Source organism: Protomyctophum parallelum, assembly GCF_964188405.1.
Source record: "Protomyctophum parallelum genome assembly, chromosome: 1".
NCBI lineage: Eukaryota > Metazoa > Chordata > Actinopteri > Myctophiformes > Myctophidae > Protomyctophum > Protomyctophum parallelum.
In genome coordinates, this window is record NC_139697.1 from 44,249,428 (window position 1) to 44,271,179 (window position 21,752).

Genomic DNA, 21,752 nt, shown 5'->3' on the forward strand with positions numbered 1-21,752 from the left:
GATGTGAACAATGGAGCGAGGCAACTCAAGAGCGATGTCAGAGCTGGCCCCTGAACGAGAGCATTGACGGAGGAGAGACAGAGAGAGAGGGAGAGAGAGAGGGAGTGTTAGTTTCAAGGTCATTTTACTTTGCACTGGGAGGGGATCTTTCTCTAATTGCTCTCCGATTCCTTTGCTTTTGTTTTGTTTCGGTGTAAGGCCTGACCTCACACCTTCACAACAGATTGTTGTATAGCTGATGCATGAGACTTATTGACTGACGCAAGCTCGCAATTCATTTCCAATGGGAGTCACATGGTTTGACACAACATTTTTGTTGTATGAGGGGGAGGGGGGCAGTCGAAACACAGCCGAAAGCCCGTGCAACAAAAATTGTGTCAAACCATGTGACTTCCATTTGAAATGCATTGGGAGTTTGCATCAGTAAACAAGTCTCATACATCTAGCATGCGTCAATGTTGTATCCTATCGAAAGGTGTGAGTCAGGCCTAAGAGAGAGGGGGAGAAGGAGCTGCAGAGAGGGGAGAGAAGAGAGAGGCATGGGAGTGTAAAGCCAGATTGATACTTCATTGTACAAAAGGTCTTGTGTGAAAATAGCACATCTACAAGCTCAGCTTGTCGGTCTGCTGCTACATTCGGCACGCAACACCGTCGAACGAAGGAGTATAAATTAGGCTTAAGGAATGAGGGCTTTATTGGATAATTGCCTTTTTTCATGTGATCGTCAGATGTTCCGTTTGGCCAGCAGAATGGTCTGTTGCCCAAATGTAATCAGCATCCATGGTTTGGGTTTTCCTGGTAAAGGGATCAGCAGAGCATCGTACACAGTTAATGTTACACAAATGGAAATCATTACTGCGACTGCAAAACACACTGTTACTAGTATGTCCTGTTGTTTTGTGCTGAAGCTGCCTGTCCCCACTTGGCAGGTCGTTTGGTCATGCATTTCTGTTTTTACACTAATTTGTATTAACACTTTCAACCTGGCGTAAAAAAACCAATGTGTAGACATAGCAGATCTACACCCTTACAGCTTGTGGAATCTGGAATGATGGTTGTATAACGACGTATATAAAATAGGGCTTGAAGATTAAATCTGTACTTTTTATGGGCTATACCAGACCACTCCGGGATTCAAACTCCAGGATTCAAACATGGCTCCCGGGGCGAGTACTGACAAAAGTATAATAATATACTGTTGGAGCCTGTTGGAGCTCAAAGAACATCTCCATCAACACCAAAACGTGCGTCTTTGCCAGCAAACAGGTGATGCTGTATATGGATCTGAGACTTGGAGGACAACAAAACACACAACACACAGGGCTGCAAACATTCATCAACACCTTTCTCACGTCTGGTTGAGAGACAAAGTAAGCAATGTGGAACCGTGGAAAATAACAAGCCAGGATCCCTGCATTTCACTTACAAATCCGAAAGAGAAAGTGGAGTAGGATTGGTCACACCCTCTGAAAACATGCTACAAACATGTACCCGACAAGCCCCCCACAACATGTACAGTACCCCCCCTCCCTGAGGAAAAAGGAAACGAGGTTGCCCCAGGAACAGCTGGAGAAGAAGCGTCGAGGCAGGAATGTCAGAGAGTAGACTCAACTGGGCAGATCTCGAAAAAAAACCAAGTGAAATGGAAGACATTTGTCAACGGCCTATACAGTATGCACCTTAGAGCGAGAGTGCACCCCTGTAAATGACTTTTTGTCCTATTAACGGTAAGTAAATATGAAAACCTTTCCCCCAAAGATACAGTATGTCACAAGCAAAACTGGAGATGTGTTTCCATTTAGGACAAAAATAGACGATATACAAGCTCACAACGCGTCACAACGCAGGCTCACAATGTGTCGATGTAGATCGGCTAGTTGAACTATTTTAAAATGTTTTTCAAAATAGTAAAATATGGCTACTAAGTTTAGGGATAAGCACTTGGTGTACAGTAGGCTGAAGAATAACGCCCAAACTACAGTTTAACTTGGGTCTATTGGTTAAACTGAAGTGACATTGTCATTGGTAAATTCCAATCATCAGCAAAGTATTCTGAGGCGCCCCCCCTGGACTTGTCTCACAGGGGGTCTCACATGCAATCACTTTGAGAAACCTTTCCCCTAGAGGAGCAAAGGGCTTAAGTCCAGTAAGTAAGTCACCCCTTAACGTAAAAAGAAAACAAAAGAAAACTTCACAGCTGCTGCGTGAGTGGAATGAGAGCGTGAGAGAAAGTGAAAGATGGCTTTGCGTTGTATGTTCTGTGTTCAGCATTGCACACATACTACCAGAGACGTGTGGCGGAGCCGTATGTGTGAAAGTGTAAGAGCAAGTGTAGGAAGCGGGGGCAAATTACTCATAGTGGAGCATCTGGCAATGATAAGCGGCCATTAATTGGTGTTAACTGGTGCTACCAGTGTTTATAGAGTTGAAGGATAATTAGTTGGGGTGGGTCAGCGCCGGGCTGAAATTAGCATGTCAAGAATACCGCCGACGTCCCTTGACAGCTAGCGGAGGTCCTGCCAGGGGTAGGGGTATGGGTGGGGGGGGTCCAAGGGGGCTTCAGGACTCGGCAGAATTTGCCTATACTGTAGCATAGGATTACTCCATTCTGTATACGAGTAGTGGTGGAAGAAGGACTCCAAGTTGTTTTATGTCAGTAAAAGTTGCAATAGCAGTACCTGTATTAAAAATGTCACTAGTACAAAAGTATAGTCATAACATTTGTGTGTGTAATGTCAACAAATAACAGATTAATGAGGACGGAAAAAAATACACTTTTGACCAAAACAAATATAGCTTTAAGTGCAGATATGCTTATGGGTTCTGCTCTATGCTACTCTGCTGCTACAGGGGCTGATGGGAAAACCGGGCAACAGGGGTAATTCTGCAAATATAGACCCCATGGCCAGGCATTTGGGATCAATATACTGTATAAAGTAGTAAAAGAAATCTAGTACTTCTTCCACCGGCGGTTCCATATCCCTATAGCTAGTGTAAACAGTGAAACGCAATCCACCACGGCCAGTGCCTTGTCTGCAGCCTCTGGTCTGCATAGGGAGGGAGGGGAGAGGGAAGGGGAGAGAGGGGAGAGGGAAAGGGAGAGAGGGAAAGGGAGAGAGGGAAGGGGAGAGAGAAGGGGAGAGAGGGAAGGGGAGAGAGGGGAGAGGGAAGGGGAGAGAGGGGAGAGGGAAGGGGAGAGAGGGAAAGGGAGAGAGGGAAGGGGAGAGAGAAGGGGAGAGAGGGAAGGGGAGAGAGAAGGGGAGAGAGGGAAGGGGAGAGAGGGGAGAGGGAAGGGGAGAGAGGGGAGAGGGAAGGGGAGAGAGGGGAGAGGGAAGGGGAGAGAGGGGAGTGCAACGGGTGAGACCCAGCTGCAGCACCTGTGTAAACACTGAAGCACAGTGCGGACCGCCACCTCACACAGCTGGGGGAGGGGAGGGGGGGCACAGATGGAGACAGGCTGCTGAGGAGCCAGAGAGACTGCAGTGCTTACAGGCACGGTTACTCCGCTCAGACTTTTGAAAGAGTCGAGTCCCATCATGCATCATCTGGCCCCATAAAATAAGTGATGGAAAGTAACTAAGTACATCTACTCATGTAAAGGCTCCCTAAGTGCAACTTTGAGGTAATGCGTTATTCTTCTACTCCACGGCATCTCAGAGGCAGTACTTCTTCTCCACTACAGTTATTCGAAAACTTTAGTTACGTGTTGATTCGTAGATTTAGATTATTATTAGGAACCATCTACCATACTTGGGCTATTTAAAAAAAAAGCAGATCTACAAGCTCACAACCTGCTGCATCACTATGCCTTTACTCAAGAATAATTGCGAATACCAGTACATTTGTACACTGCAGTGGTGTGAACTAAACTAAGTACATTTTACTCAAGTGCTGCTGTATGCGTTGCAGCTCGACGCATTATTAGCTTGTAGACTGGCTATTTTCAAAAGATTTGTATGCCATTTTATTTGAAAACTTGAAATGATACATTCTGCACAATGAGTACTTTCTACTTTTGGTACTTTAAATACATATTGATGCCAATTTTGTACTTTTACTCGAGTAAAGGTTAAAATCCGGACTTCTACTTGTAACAGAGTATTTCTACATTGCAGTATATGTTTACTTAAGTAAAACACGTGAGTATGTTCCACCACTGTTACATTACGGCATTGCTATTTTTACTATACGTACTACTAGGTAACAGAAAAATAAGTACTGCCTCTTCCACTACTGCCCATGGATCATCTGGACGATAAAAGCAGGGGGAAATAAGCTGGCACACAGTTATAACCTCGGAAACATGCCCAGAGCGCAACACCATTTGTCCAGTGCCAGCTGACTCTGGGAACAATGCATTCCTGAGCCCTGTGGTAATGCACGACTGTCATCCATGCCCCGATCAATATACGCTGCCTGTAATACAGTCGCCCAAATGTGTTTTCGCCCCTAAAATTCATTTTCGGTGGTAACGTGATAACATTTAACGGGCTGAGAATTTGTGGGAAATGGAAATGAAAGTATATTTATGATTCTGTTCCCTCTTTTAACCCATTCTGACCTGAGATCAGATTCTAAAAATGTCTATTACATCCTGACAGTTTCATTATTAACCCATTCTGACCTGAGATCAGATTCTAAAAATGTCAGTCGTTCTTCGATTTTTCAAAAAATAGCAGACCTACAAGCTCGTATCGCGCCACTCAGTGGCGCGATATGAGCTTGTAGATCTGCTATTTTTCAATAGCTAAAGCATAACATGATGCCAACACCAAAATGGGTGCCCGTTCAGAATGGGTTAAAGCCAAACTCTGGTAGAACCTCTGCCTGCGCTCCTACACCTGGGTACCGTATAAGTCCAAATATTGTCCATCATCTTTATCTGCTGCTTCTGTGCTCCGTGAGCGAGAAAGCAGAAGTGCACAGTAAAACTTTTGACTCAGAAGGGTGCAACCAAATGGACCGGGGTCCAATTGGTTCCACTTGTGCATTGCGGTTGTATTTGTCCATTTCGAGGGTTTTACAATGTAGTACTTATATTGCAATAAAAAACAGGTCTCAAAGCTTTTGGCATAATGACCACAAAGAGTACAATTATCCTTCTATTAATTCACAAAATCAACGTGTGTCTGTGTGTGTGTGTGTGTGTGCGTGCGTGCGTGCGTGCGTGTGAAAGAACCACCTGACCAAACGACTCCCGAGTCCAAACCACCTCACAATTCATTCATTCAATTCTTATTGACTATATATACGAAAGCGGGGTTTCGGGACCTCCAGGGGTCCTTGTGGGTGTTCCATGGTGACCCCAGCTACATGTTTGCAATTTGGAACCCTTACAGGTGTAAGTGTACACATTGTGGTTCCATTTTGTACACTCTCAAGAGCTATAAAACCAAGGTTCTACCAAAGTTCAACATCATTTGCAGATCCCTCTCTCTCTATGCATGCCATTCCCTTCCACTCCATCCCATCTGCTGAGCATCATCGCATACCGATGTCCAACACCGTGATGCATTCACCCGATACGTACGAAGTACGAAGCCTTCCACACAGGCCAGAGGTAAAGCCCTCGGCCGTGGGAGAGACTTACGTAGTCCGATACGGGATGATGACTGCAGCGGAAATGGGACAAATTCCATAGTGAGATAACTTATCTCTGTAGGTTCTGTGGGTCTCTCCCCCTCTCTCTCTCTCTCACACACTCTGTAGTATGCCGTTATGGGCCTCTGTTTCAATAAAAAAACAAAAACAGTTAAAACATTTTGCACTGTATCAGTGCTGATACAGATGCTCGAGCTGAGAGAGTATATCAGTATATTTAACATTGGATTCATTGCAAACGCACCACTAGTGAGCGAGCCCAACTCGTTTGCGATGTTTTTTGAAAACATTATGTCCATACCTAACACCATGCCAAACATCTAAAATCACCATCACCAAGTGCACAATTTTAATGAATTCTGTCCCAGGTATAGCAACCCATAAGAAATGGTCCAGGACCGCGACCTACTGTTTGGGAAACAGTGCTGTAAATAGAAAGATGGGCATGGAGGGGTCGATAACATGGTGTCTGGATTAGATAGACAGCCAGCTTGCAGCCAGACAGACACTGTCTGCCTTGTTGCTTGTCCACAGATGCAAAGATTGTTACTTGGATGTTGTTTACACAGATGTTAGGTTTGATGTTTTCCTGGTATCCATAGTTACTTTGTAGCACTTAATCGATTTAACTTTGCACTCTAAATGACCAGCATTTGCCCTGCTGTTTGTTGACCAGTGTTCATGCCTTTTAGTCTAAGCCTCCACTTTGTTTGTGAGTCTCTCCGGATAAGTTCTCTGCTAAATGCCTAAATTGTAAGAATGGATCGGAATTGTAGAATTACTGAAGAGTGTGAACGCCACACGTCCCTGCACAGGGCCCTGGCAGACTAGCTTAGGGTAGATTCACAGAGTCCCATTGACTCAAACTGTTCCCAAATACGATAGCCTGCATGGTTCCCGCTGGCCGTGACTCACATTGGCCTTGATTCTTACTCACCCAAGTACACTTCATTTAACTGTAATGATACTTGTCAAGAGTTTAGGTGGAATAATAAAGTTTGACTGTGTTCCTGACGTTGTTTGAGTCATAATAACAAGTAAGACGCGCAAACGCGTGAAGCGAACGCAGCTCGTGTGTGTGTGGTTGTGTGTGTGTGTGCTACAGCTGCGCCCTGTGTGTGTGTGTGTGTGTGTGTGTGCGTGCGTGCGTGCGTGCCACAGCTGCGCCCTCTGGTGGCGGGCCGGTGGTGTAACAGCGTGACACACACACACAGCGTGACACACACACACACAGACACTCAGCCCCTGCTGTCATAGTAAGTGGCTCACTGCGTTCGCAATAACATAGCGACAATACACAACCAAAGCAGACGCCGATGGTCTCTGAAAACAGCGCAATGTTACGTCTACGGTGACGTCAGACTAAACCTTGGTATTTTTGTCATAGCTGCAGTGCTCCTTACACGTTTTCTTTGTCTATTCTTTTCACGGGGCGTGCTACTCAAACACTAGCAAATTATTATTTCTTGTCAACATTGAAGTTAACCCATTCTGACCTGAGATCAGATTCATACGAGGTTTCCGCCGGACACACACTGGTCTGATGAACCCATTCTGACCTGAGATCAGATTCTAAAAATGTCAGTCGCTCTTCGATTTTTCAAAAATAGCAGACCTACAAGCTCGTATCGCGCCACTCGGTGGCGCGATATGAGCTTGTAGATCTGCTATTTTTAAATAGCTAAAGCATAACATGATGCTGACACCAAAATGGGTGCCCGGTCAGAATGGGTTAAGCTACCAGAAGGTATACCCCACTTAATAAAAATATATAAATTATATATGATTACAGTCCACTTCTTCCTTTTAGTACGGATGGCTTTCACAGTCATTGCGGCGATCCGTATATCCCAGCGAGTACACTTCAAATCGGTCCCGCGACTACCTCCCCATGCAGTCCCGGGAAATGGTTGGGTGATCCGCCCCCCGGGAACGGTATACGCAGCATTCAACTACCAACATCTGCCAAGTGGTACCAAGTGCGCACAGGGGGGACCATAGTGTGAATCTGCCCTTAGTACATACGGTTCTGCCTGATGTGCAGCAGTGTCTATGTTGATGGATGAAGAACTGTATATTGTGCTCTTCTGGGGGGGGGTTTGTGGTGTCAGATTCTGTACCATGCTTGCGCAGGTCCATTTGTTATATCACAGGAGCAGAGTCACACCGCCAAACTATAAATGCAATATCATTTGCTTGCAACAAACGGTGAATGATTTATAGTTCACGTCATTGTTATCGTGCTTCGGGTGTACCCTTTTTAAACCCAGTGATCTATCGTTGTACCTGTTGACCGACGCTACTGGTATAGTGGAGGAAGGGGTTGGGGGGGATCTGGCTATACCAAGGCCAGATCAAATGCAGCGAGGGGTCCGACACAGACCATAACAGCCTCATGGACAAAAGTGTCCTTTCTCCGAAGGTCAGGAGGTCATGGGAGAGGGGGGAAAAAAAATAAAAGAGGAATTAACTGAATGTTCCCCATGCCCGTCTCAGATGTCAAGGATCTCACATCACCCAGATTGTTCTTTTGCTTACAAAAAAAGCTCCTTTAATGTCAAACACACAGCATTCCATTCACTCCCATTACCAAAAAGAAAAAAAGTCAGACAGCACAGATTATGCAAAGGAATGGAAGAGAGGAATGACCTTTTGTGCATCATTACACTGTAACTTTAAAGGCATCGTATGCAATTCATATAACTATACATTTCCTTTGCCACCGTTTCCCTCTTTCAGCCACTGGAGGAGTGTGGTAGTGTTTACCTGCAGAAACACATTACCCACTCGCATTTGGGTGTCTTCGCTGTTTGTTTCGGTAGACGGGGATGTTTTTTGGGGGGCTACCAAAACAAAAAGCAATATAGCAATGTTTTTCTGCAGGTAAACATCGCCACAATACTCCAGTGTGCTGATGACCACTGGTATAGATAGAAATGGTGGGTAAGAAAATATTGTTTTATGTGAACACAAAGTTACATGTTATCCCTTGAATAAATGACACCTTCACACATATTGCTTTACATATTGCTTATTTTGCTGTGTGCCAGTGTGGAAAGCCACAAATAGCTGATTTACAAGTTTGTAGATTGGCTATTTTGTGAAACAGTGGACACGCCCTATAAGTATGAATCATCAGTTAAAAAAACACACACACACTAGGATGATCGAGAAAAAAATAAAGCCGTTTGGAAAATAGAAAGTCATTGAATTTGCATCAAAATACAAATACTGTAGCCTCCCGTTCTGAGCAAGAATGCGGTAAGAAAAACAGCAAATGGACCTGGCTAACAAAACCTCTTTCAAAGAGTAAAAGCGACACGTTGTCAAGTGGAAGGCCATGTGTTCTGGAGCCCTGAGCCTCCCAGGTTCAGAATACAAAGAGCAAGGTGACGGCAGGAAAGAACCAATTCTTCATGTTCCCACGAGTATAATGTATATTACTGCAGTGCACACTGTCGCTATTGAGCAGAAACCTTGTATCTCCATATATCAGCTTTTATTTTATGTATTTTTAAATATATTTCATTATATACAAGTCGTACAAGTATGTCGCGCAAAGGTAGCTAAAATAGCCAATCTACGAGTTCACACCACGGTTTGACCTCGTAGGTATGCCATTTAGCTCGTTTTCAAAACAGTGAAAGTGTCTGGGGGTTTTAGGGAGGCCAGGTTGATAGTGTTTAACCATGTAGACCTGAGGCCCATTATAAAATGCCTTCTATATCCTGACATAAGTTTACTGAAAAATGTCAAATATTTATTCAAACATTACTTATTGTTGCTTTATAGTGCATAATAGCAACAACTACCCAGAGGCGTTCTCGTCTTGAAAGGTAGAAACCGCAAGAGGGATTCCCGTCCTAAATGGGTTAAGTCTGTCAGTGGGTTTTTTATAAATATTGAACTTGCAAGAGCTTGTGACTAAATAATATCTACATTGAAGCAACATCGCAACAGGTGCTTTTTAAACCTAATTTCCTGGAAAGTAGCTGTCTTTGCGTACAAGATTTCTACCCGACAGTGACGATATGTATATATAGTGGTCAAAGACCACAAGGTGTTCACATGAAGCTATTCAGCCTCCCTATATGAAATGAAAAGCTGGCAGGGTCGTTATTTGTAATGCTAATGGTGTGTGTGTGTGTGTGTGTGTGTGTGTGTGTGTGTGTGTGTGTGTGTGTGCACGCGTAGTGTGGATGTCCGTTAGTTTCTCCGGGTTCTGGTTGGCATTGTTCTGCATTCCGCGCACGCGTTTCAATCAAGGAAGAGAAAGGGCTTTTGTGATCTTTTTAATCTCACACTTCCGCGACTCATCTTCCAGATCTCTGCCGCGATGAGAGAGAGACAGAGGAATGCGAGGCCACGGTCCCGTCTAAGACGTGACACGGATTTACATTTTTTCCATTAGTGCAGGAGAAGTGGGGGAGTGGGGGGGGCATTACGGAGCAGGATATTGGCTATCAGAGCGCTACTCGTCTCTACTGGGGTTAGGAAGACTCGAATCCGACATTGTCCGTAACTTGTTCTACAATCTACACTTTTGTTCGTTAGTTGTTTCCTAACAGTTTCGCTGTCGAGCAGAAACATCTTATCTCCATATTCTAACTTTTTGTGCTTTTTTTGTAAATTAACTCCCCATTTGACCATACTACAGCGTCACACAAAAGCATCAAAAGTAGAAGATCTACAAGCTTGTAGATCTGCTAGGTTTCTTAATTTGAGTCCAGTTTTTGGACATGTGAGGTTTCCCACCAGATAAGACAGAGACGATGTCCAAAACATAGTTACTTTTCGGGAAATGGGCAAAAGAAAAATAACCAACTAGTTGATCGACAAGCTCACAACATGTCACATCGCAACACACAGGGGGGGAAAAAAGGTGCTTATTGGTCTTGAGAAGCCTCAGTTTGGCTGGGGGGGGGGGGCAGTCTTGGAGACTACTGCAGATATGCCGTTATGGCGGTTTCTGTGCGTGTGTGTGTGTGTGTGTGTGTGTGTGCGGTCAGTCCATATCGTTGTCCAGGTTAATCTCGGTGCTCAGGTTGAGGTAGAAGAAGGCGTAGACGCACAGCACGAAGAACACGATGGCCATGATGACCAGGAAGGCATCCTGAAGGGAAAATAACGATAAAAGATCATGACATTTCATTTGACTACGTGTAATGAAAATAATTGCAGTTGATGATTAAATTGTGTTTTTTTGGCATTGAACATTGGAAAATATTTTAAAAAAATATGACTTTGCATCTGCACAGGGGAGATTATGACAAATAACGTACTGTAGAAAGTCTTGGAATTCCTCATGTAAATGTAATTTTATGGGTTATTACAATGAAGTCACTAATTCACTCACTCATTTCATCTCCAACAGGAATTCCTGTATTCCACCAAGCGGAACTTTGCCGGAGACTCACTACTGTTGGATTTGATAATGTTAAACAGTGTTGGGGGAAGGGGGGGTTCATTATGCGGGTGCTCTCTCTCGCGCGATAACAATCAGTGGGAGTTTCATTAGGGGCCGAGTGTTGGACAATGCCAGTTGTTTCGTAGTGGAGAGAGACGTCATTAGCAAGGGAACTTTCTAATCAATGCTGAGGGCTGTTTTAGAAGAGCTCAGTGAGCAGCGTGAGTGACTACAGGCTATTAGGGAGAAGACAGCCCAACGAGGGGGTGGTGACTTTAATTTTTTAATACATTTTATCCCATGATTTTGTAACCCATTTTTCACCCCTGTGTCGATTATCTAATGTGATCCTGGGCTCTACACACCCTCCGCCAACCTGGGGAGAGCAACGAACTTGAACTCATGCTTCCTTCATGCCTGAGTGTCCAAGTCCCCCCTTTACACCTGACAGGGGGGAGTTTCCCTGGTTGGACGTAGCTCGTGGAAGGAACACGTTATTCCAACCAGTTCCTTTCCCCTCCATCAGGCGCCCCGGCTGGCCAGGGGGAGGCAGTTTAGAGACCAGGATTACTGCATGTTTTTGTGAGGGTACCTACCCTAGGGGACACGGGGAAAACATGCAAACTCCACACAGAAAGGCCCTTTCCCCAGCCCCGCCTTCGGGTATGGGCACTGATGACGCGGAGGAGGAAACACGCCGCCAGCGCCCACAGCGTCCCGAGCGGGAATCGAACCCAGGACCTTCTAGCTGTGAGGCGACAGCACTACCAACTGTGCCACCGTGCCCCTGGAGACCTGTTTTTTGACGGCAGGATTATATAGTTGTGTTAATGTTATACTGCTTTCACAGGTATAATTTATTTTAGTAAATGAGCATTCAAGATTCAATGTTCAAGATTTGAAAAAAATAAATACAAAATGATGTTTCTCCTCCTAAGACAGCAATATTGTTTTTATAAAAGAATAAATAAATAGTGCAAAGTATACTGTATCAATACCAGTAAGACGCCCGGAGGTCAAGAAGCGGCAAATTCGCGCTGAAACAACAGAGCTTCTTAATATGGCACAGTTGAGAAGCAGGAGTTAAACTATTAATCTGGTGTGAGGTCAGATGTAGAGTTGCTGGCCGGCTCCATACAGTATATGCAAAATTTGCAATGTAATTACAACGACTTAATGACACTAAAACGACTTTCTGATGGAATAAAAACATTCTTTAACATTCCAACTGTGTTAATGTGGCTAAAAACTTGTGGGTGAAAATACTGGAAGGGGTCACAAATGTGGCCTACGCTCGCAATAAATAAATACATAAATCCTTAAACACTAGAAGCATTCATGTCATATAACCAGATAAAAACTGTATAAAATTGTAGTATTTTTTTCAGTAAAAGCCACCGGTTTAAGCTCCAAAATGTATCCGTTTCATTTCATGTTTCCATCCGCTACAGAGGCTAAGGCATATTATAAAATACATAAAAACCTGTTAGGATTTAGAACAGGTTTTTTAGATTGAGTCTCAGGACTAAATGGGTTTACTATTGCAGCGTTAGAACCAAAGATACTAATTAAGGTTAGTGTAGCAGAGCTTTTGCAGTGAGCCAATAGCAGCACCCTGACCTGGATGCCTGTATAGCCCTAACTCCAAACCGCATGGCACAGGGAGACAGACACCTACAGTGGCACCGGGCACAGGGAGACAGTAGTGGCACCGGGCACAGGGAGACAGTACAGTGGCACCGGGCACAGGGAGACAGTAGTGGCACCGGGCACAGGGAGACAGTACAGTGGCACCGGGCACAGGGAGACAGTAGTGGCACCGGGCACAGGGAGACAGTACAGTGGCACCGGGCACAGGGAGACAGTACAGTGGCACCGGGCACAGGGACAGTACAGTGGCACCGGGCACAGGGAGACAGTACAGTGGCACCGGGCACAGGGAGACAGTAGTGGCACCGGGCACAGGGAGACAGTAGTGGCACCGGGCACAGGGAGACAGTACAGTGGCACCGGGCACAGGGAGACAGTACAGTGGCACCGGGCACAGGGAGACAGTAGTGGCACCGGGCACAGGGAGACAGTAGTGGCACCGGGCACAGGGAGACAGTAGTGGCACCGGGCACAGGGAGACAGTAGTGGCACCGGGCACAGGGAGACAGTAGTGGCACCGGGCATAGGGAGACAGTAGTGGCACCGGGCACAGGGAGACAGTAGTGGCACCGGGCACAGGGAGACAGTAGTGGCACTGGGCACAGGGAGACAGTAGTGTGAGACCAAAGAGGGAAAGAGAGATAACACTGGTTACAAATGCAGAGGAGCTCATTATAATTCCTCCTTGACGTGGAGTTGGGGAGTGTGTGGGTGTGCTTGCATGCGCTCACGCTAGGGCTGTCAGAACGAATTTCATAATATGAAAGAAATTCGAATATTAAAATATATATATATATTCGAAAGCTAAAATTGCCATTCAAATGGAGCTTTTATCATTTATTAATTCTATTTCATATTTTTATTTTGTTTTGTTATTTTATCCGCTCACTAAATGTATTGAGTAACGAATCTACCGCTGTGAAATCTCCCCGGCCGCTTCCACTGCATGTGAAAACGTGCACGTTCACGTCTCGAGCGAATGTGGGCCGGGTTCCGGACACCGTGGCCTCGCGACCGTAATAGAGACGGCTTAGTGGCCCGGTGATAAATGAGCGGAGACTAGCCAGCTACACGAAGGTGACAAGGGCCCCGATTGCAAAGGCTGAGCACGCGGTCAAAAACGTCGAAATGTCTCGAAAATATTTTCGGAGGCTCGATTTTCGTGCGTTCTAGGCCCCGTGGCCTCGCGGTACTGCCGCTGACAAGCCCGCGGTTCCGTGGGTCCTGAGCGGGCCGACGAGGGCTACTCCGCATGGTCAAGCCCGTCGCGCAGAACCCAGGCGGTACCCCCGAAAAGTTCCGAAATGTCCGGAGGAGCGGCGGCGCTTAGAGTGAGCTAAAGCTCCCCTGGTGGCCTGCTCGCAAGCCAAAACCAGGGACGCTGGCCGCCCGTCCGAGACGAGTCACGAGAGTATTGACATGATATGCATAACTACGCCTTGTCAGAGCGGACTAGTCCACTGGTCCCAACGTACAGGGGGACGGGGACACGTGCAGGACAGACAGAGCGCCTGTCAGGGCCACGGTCACGTCGTCGTCACAACTACACAATCACGATGCTATGACCGTCGTCATCATGATGAGCTACTGGCTTTGCCGTTTGGAAGGGGGGGCCCTCTAGTGGACAGAATGTGCATCGTATTATATTCTGTGTATTATTATAGGTTAAATATGAGCTAAAATAAACAATGTAAATATTCGAATATTTTCGAAAATTACAAATAATGAAGCAATGAAATTCTAATTGGATTATAGAGGTGAACTGACAGCCCTAGCTCACGCATGCAAGAGTTATGTTTACAATGACGGAACAGATTCAGGCTGGGGTTACGATTAGACATTTACAGTACAAGTTAGATTTAGGAGTTTTACCAGATTCATGCTTAGTTGTGAGTTAGTTGTGATGCTTAGTTGAGCAATAAAATATCTTCTATTTTTGGCTTTTGGCTTATGGCGTTAAACATAACATAAAATTGCTGTCCTAAAATATAGATGTCTTCACAAGTATAGATGTCTTCACAAGTAGAGTAATATATGTGTGTGGGCGTGCATGTGTGTGACTATGTGTGTACACTGTACATGCAATATTGCCTAGTCATCAGCAGAGTTGGTCTTCATTAGCTGCGGTCCACATTTATCTCCTTCCCGGCAGCCTCCAAAACAGCTTAAAGTACCCTTTGCTTAATTGGAAAACTTTTACATTTCATGCACTTTAGTTTCATATATTAACTGGCGGGCCTCCTACGGCTTGATTTACTTTTTCTATTTCTCTGGGGGTGAAGCGGGGTTGGTGGAATTGTTATCAAATCGAATGTTTTTTTTCTTTGGTTTGCTGCCCCTCCCTTATGCTCTCTTAAGCTTGATTATAAATTATTCTTTTGCTGCCCAGCAGCAACGATATAGTTCACCTTTTCATGCATGATTTTATTTTATTTTATAAATTAAAAAAATTGGCGTGAATTATAATGCCCTACTTCGCCTTACAAGCGTATCTTCCAAAAGTAGAGGAAACTAGTTATTTTAAAATGTTTTAAAAAGTATTCCACCCGACAGCAACAATATTCACTTTTGTGGTTTATAGAAGTGCTCTTGAATAATACCGGGGCTCCTTTTTTTATTACGCCTGCACTTCATAGTACATAATAATAATATTTATACATTAGAAAAGAAGCTACAAACAAACCTCTCAAAAATAAATGAGTTAGGTTGATATCATCCTAAAAGCGCAAAATGGAGGAGGGAGTGACCAAAAACTGACATTTTTGGTCACTGACTGAAGTTGGCAGCACTGACTGACATTCACAGCACTGATTCTCAAGATTCTTTGTTATTTCAAGGACCCCAGCTTTGCTATGCATAAGTATAATACAAAAAGCACCCCAGGCGTGTCGTGTCAACCTCAAAATATTAGCTAATCAGATTTTTGAACGTCATTAAATATTATCCTCTTAAGTGCAACAGGACCACAGGTTGAGAATCGCTGCTCTACAATGACAACAAGATGTGGGAGCAGCACACCTGTGCCTGATTGAGATCACTGTGCAGGAGGAAGAGTACCCCCCGAAGACGAATGGACGAGGGGGGGGGGCTGTGACGTCACCCATTGGTTTACTTTATACAGACCCATTTGAAGCCTCTCATTGAAAATTAATTACCAAGCAACAGTCACTTCCTGTGTGAAAAGGCCTATCCCCATTTCAATGTACCTCTGGGAGATGGAATGCTGAGGGTGGAGCGCAACACCTACAGTACCATCAGCTCCCAGTACTTACCGCACGACATCAAGCCGCGCTACTCACAACCTAACCTCTAAATGTCTAATCCTACCCACAACTCGAATCCTGTCTCACTTGTCAAACCCTAACCACACCAAAGGGTCACCATGCAACTCCTTGGATCCAAACGGTTGCAAGGAGGGGCGGCGGTGGCTCAGGGGTAGAGTGCCTGGATGGTAACCGTAAGGTTGCCAGTTCGAACCCGGGCTCCCCCAGAGTTACTGTCGAAGTGTCCTTGAGCAAGACACTGAACCCCTAATTGCTCCCGATGTGCTAGTTGGTGCCTTGCATGGTTTCCGCTGCCATCGGTGTATGGATGTGTGTGTGAATGGGTGAATGTAATGCACAATCTCTGTAAAGCGCCTTGGATAAAGGCGCTATATAAATGCACCATTTACCATTTACCAAGGAGTTAACGCTAAAACCGTCTTGACCCTTTGGTGTGGTTTGGGCCATTGAACTCCATGCGTTGAATCAACGTGGGTCAACCTTAGAGTATATATGAATAGAGAAGGCACCCAGAGGAAACCCTGAGGCGAAATGGACATAGTGGCCGAATTTGTCATTGCAGCTCGAGCCAGCGCTGCTCCGTTGACTATCATTGCGCACGTTCATGTGTTTGAGGCCATGACACGTGAACGAATGTTTCATACGTGAACGCAGCACAAACGGCACAATGATAGTCAACGGCAGCGCGTTCATGTGTTTGAGGCAAATCCATCCCAGAATGCACTCTGTTCCTACCAGGAAGGAGGAGTGAAATCGCCTCATGCGCTTTTGAGCAACTTAATGCAAGTGGATGGCAGGAGAACTCGGGTGTCTTCTCTATTCATATATACTCTATGGGGTCAACGTGCAACAAGACATATCACACCGCAGGGATAACGTTGAAACCGTCTTGACCCTTTGGTGTGGTTAGGGCTTAAGCCTCACATCCTTTTTTTAAACAATTGAAGAAAAAAACATCTCTGTCGTGAGGAACAGGATAAATGCATTATGTATATATTTCTGAAATTCTACTATACTATTCGGCCATCACAAACAATACAATGACACATACAGAGTAGACACACACAGAGCCTCTGGTTCACATAGTGATGGACACCTGTGGCACGTCATCATCCTCTCCTAGTGGACGGCAGCTGTGGCACGCTCTGCATGCTGGGAGCCCGGGTTCCCGTCGCCCTGGCGACCAGCCACGGCTCAGCAGACGTCCCCTCATCTGTGTCTCCAGTTCTGCTTTGTCTGTCTGTGTGTGTGTGTGTGTGTGTGTGTGTGTGTGTGTGTGTGTGTGTGTGTGTGTGTGTGTGTGTGTGTGTGTGTGTGTGTGTGTGTGTGTCCTAACGTAGAATTTGACAAATACACTGATGTCCTCACTATGTGTCTTGGTCCTCATAAGATTAATGGTTGTTTAATATTTAATGTTTTTAGAGTCAGGATTCCAATTTGGAAAAGATCCAGATCCATCAGCCATTAAAACAAATAATCTTGATTAATTAAAAAAGAATGTTTGAGAAACACTGCTCTACAAACGGCATTAGACATTGACTGACCTGCCCTTGTCGCTTATTTTGGGCCCTATTTTCATAGACCTGGTTGCTTGTTCCTCTCGCAAAATATGGCAACTCCATATCACTGCTGTAAAACAAGCGTGCAGCTACCGGCTCATGCAGCGCGCTGTGCGCCAAAATACATACGACTGTAAATAAATTGGTATGGGAGGGCCGTAAAAGCCACAGGCTCCCATACGCTGGCTGTCAACGCACATAAAAGGCACTTGGAAGGTGTGAGAAAGCCCTATAAAAGCTAACAGCCAGCACAGACAACACATCCAACATGAGTAGCCAGGACAAACACACACAGTGGACTGGTTCCAGGTTGTTTTTGTTCTTTTCTTAAAGCAGGACAGCTGTTTTTCGATGGCATGGTTTGAGTCACTGACTGGTTGCTTTGTCTTTTTTTGTTTTGTTCATCAGGAAGAGCTTAAGCCATTCTGACCTGAGATCAGATTCATACGAGGTTTCCGCCGGACACACACTGGTCTGATGAACCCATTCTGACCTGAGATCAGATTCTAAAAATGTCAGTCGCTCTTCGATTTTTCAAAAATAGCAGACCTACAAGCTTGTATCGCGCCACTCGGTGGCGCGATATGAGCTTGTAGGTCTGCTATTTTTAAATAGCTAAAGCATAACATGATGCTGACACCAACATGGGTGCCCAGTCAGAATGGGTTAACCACAGTCATAAACCACTGCATTGATATTCTAGGGGCAAAATGAGCCAGAAATAGCAAATAGAAGAAGGCTCTGTTTGGCGAAGAGGTTTGTTGTAGAGGAGGTGGGAGAATAGCCCAAGTGCAGAGCCAAGAGTCCTGTTTACCAAGTCTAGAGGCTTTAAAGTGTTTCACCCATTTTCATCTTCATATAATTGGTCCTCAATAATGGGCACAATTTCTATCTACTCAATCTTTGTCATACAAGAGGGTTGTGGACATTTCAGAAACCTGCCATCATTGGTAGGCAGCAGGCAGGTTTATTTCAAACAACATTTAGAATAAGTTATTTAAATGAATGCAAGGACAATGGCTTCCATTTCAGCATGCCAACTTTCCAGGGAGAGGATGGCTCTAGTTTATTTATTAGCCGGGAATCTCCATCGATGATGTCAACAGTAGGTACGTTTCTGAACTGTCCATGGCCCGTTAATGAGACACAGAGTGCGTTGACGGGAAACTGAGCTCTTCCTATAATCTTAATGAGCTTTAGTGAGACCAATTATATGAAGATAAGACTGAGAATGTGTGGAGTTTAAGCACTGTATTAATAGGATCAGAGAGGCTGAGTCAAGATTGTAAAGGCAAAATGATCTAGCCTAGAAACTAGAGACAATTACAGCTCCTGTGACTATAAATAACATATCTGTGCCATTCAGTCGATCCACTGTCTCTCTCCTTCCCCGTACAGCAAATCGTTGTTGTCACTTGGAAACCTCATGTCCAGAACTGTCGCTTTTCAGGATTCCAATTCAAAAGTATCAAACGATAGCAGATGTACACGTAAAAGCTCAAAACATGTCGCATCGCAGCGCATTTTGAGCTTGTACATCTGCTATTTCTAATACTTTTGTGTGACACATGGTCAAGCCGAGCATTCATAAACGAAAAAACATAAACATAATATTATTAAAATATGGAGATAATGGGTTTTTGCCTGACAGCAACGAAATGACAGCTGGGAGGGAGAACCAAAGTCATTATCTGCAGCCTGGATCCTCTGCCAATTCCATAAGCGCTTTTTCTACACTTTTTGAGGCTCGGTGGCTAAACTAAAAAAAAAAAACTGCAGAGTGAACAGAAGGCTAGCATGCCAATTAGACATGCCATCAGGCTGTGCTTCCTATGCTGGGAGCTATCGCTATAGAGCTGGCAGTGTACTGTACTGTACTGTACTGTACTGTACTCCTGCAGTAGGATATTTCCATGTCCGTTTTATGCAGCGAAATCCAAAGTGTCAGTTTTAAGCGCAACACATACTCCTTCCGACAGCGTAACATCTCCCGGTTCAGTTGGGGCGAGTCAGCACATTTGGAGGTGCACAGGTTCCGAGGAAAGTTCCGGGAACACCCGTCCGAAGCTCGGAATGACGTCAACTTGTAGTTAGGTCGTCAGAAGGAGCATGAATTGTGAACGTATGAACGTGTAGGACAGTGGCTTGAGAGCCTTACTGTATGTCTAACTTCATATACATACCTGCTGCTATGTAGACCTAGTACCGATGCGTTGACAACTTGACACTCTTTGCATATTATGTCTTAAGCTTATATACTGTACATACCTGCTGCTTTATGCCATGCTACTGTATGTACGTATATACAGTACATGTAACCAAGATGTATTATGTCCACCCCATGATGAAGCCTACACGAAAACTAATTTCACACACTGATTTACGCCTGCAAACATGTGATGTGAGTGACGATAAAACTTGTTTCTGATTTTAGTTCTTAACTTTCAATTATTGAGCTGCAGAGAGCTGTCCTGCAAGGCTTACAGAGTTGCTGTACAAATCATAACGTCTAAAAAAAAGTCAAAAAGTTTGCCATCCCATTGAACCGGGAAGGGGCCCAGGATTTCAATGGAAATCAGGGGGGCCTGGGAGGTTTAATATATAAATGGGATTAATATGCTCATCTCTGAGGTATTTTTAATCCCACCTCGGAAAATTCTTCACATCTTCAGTGTAAAAAAATGAATAAAAAAAAATGAATTATTCATGAGAACTATAAATATTTGAAGATATGGACGACTCTAATTGGATTAAAGACGTGCTTAATGAGGCCGCGCGTGTCGCATATTTTAAAACCGGACCGTTTTGCTCCAGGCGCTTCACCCTGGTCATTTAAGAATACATTATTTTATCCAATTTGTATGGCACTCCTACAGTACTGTACGGTTGATACTAGATAACTAGTAGTAGGTTGGATGTGGGCGGCCTACTCCTCCATTGACTCCTCCAGGACCCATGTCTGGGTCGTGAACTGGACTGGGTTTGCGAATTGCGAGTAAACAGGGGTGGGGGGCTGCGGTGCGGTGCGTCTTGTTTCATTGTACCAAACGTGGACAGTTGACTGTACCTTCCTTGAACTGTATCTTTTTTCAATCAATCTGTATGTGCGTATGTTTAAATGGATGTGTATGTTTCACTTTCAATAAATCTGTATGTAACTGTAATGTCTGTATATAAGTGCAGGGCTGCAGCCTGCAGTCTATCAGAAATGACTTTGGACAGATGGAAAAAACTTAACATACTTTACATCTTCTGCAGTTGTACTTGAATGTTGACATGGATGACATAATAATCCCATCTAGTGTTTGGCCTGTGCATAGGACACAAGGTTCTGCCTCGTGTCGTGTTTTGCCCAAACTGTAAACTACTTTTGGTACCAAAAGCTTTTTAAATCTTAAATCTTAAAAACAAAAAAATGCAAAATCTCAAATATTAAATATTAAAAAAAATGTATTTAAAAAATACTAAAACAGTGAGTCTGTAACAAGCAAAAAACCAGCAAGTTTGATTGAAACTGTTCTTTTGAAACTGTGTTGCCTTATTGTAAACTTGCTTGCTGTGGTGGTCATTCATGTTCATATTTATTGTTATATTTATTTTCATGTCACTTATTGGTGTTAGTGAATCACCTGCCCATGCAGTCGTCATCAGTCACGTGATGTGACGACTGGGTTTAAAAGGGAGTTGTCACATATACTGCCGATTATCACCTGATGAAGGCCGTTCACGGCCGAAACGTTGTATCTTATTCATGGTGTATTGAATAAAAAGCAAACACCTTGGAGCAAACCTGTGTGCGGACTCTCCTCTCTTCACCTCGTGTGAGACCTGGGTTTAAATCCTACTCTGGACTTAAAAGTTACAGATGGCAGCCTTGAACTAAACATCTGACAGGGACAAGTATTTCATGTACTTTTATGTTAAACTGAGGGCACTAACTTTTTACATTGGTTTTCTTAAAAAACAGACTTAAAAGTACGAAAGTAAAATTATTTTTGTTAAAACTATTCCAAAAATTGCAGCTCTACAAGCTCACACAACCTGTCGTGATGTAGTCTCTCGAGACAGATTGTTGACCAACGTCAATATTCAAAGGAAAGTTGATCTTTTAAATTAATTGTTATTCATGTCCTCACTGTATTGCAATACTGCCATTATTTTTATGTTTTATGCCTTGCTTTTCTTTTCATTTTTTTCCTCCATTGCTCTGTAAAGCATTTTGAGCTGCATTTCATGTCATGAAAGGTGCTA

General features: G+C 44.3%; 1 protein-coding gene across 2 annotated transcripts in view; it reads right to left on the minus strand.

Moving 5' to 3' along the window:
• Window positions 1-8,129: 8,129 nt before the first annotated feature.
• triqk (triple QxxK/R motif containing) overlaps window positions 8,130-21,752 on the minus strand; it is a 35,968-nt gene continuing 22,345 nt past the window's right edge. Inside the window, exons 4-5 of one of the 2 annotated variants that reach the window (XR_014570371.1) lie at window positions 10,357-10,714; window positions 8,130-10,162 (exon numbers count right to left, since the gene is read on the minus strand). Coding sequence is in view for 1 of the 2 variants with exons in the window: in XM_083784137.1 (XP_083640263.1) it covers window positions 10,607-10,714 (108 nt within the window). In the remaining variant the exon portion in view is untranslated. Of the gene's footprint in view, window positions 10,715-21,752 lie in introns of both variants that reach the window. The other variant, XM_083784137.1, reaches the window with a different exon arrangement.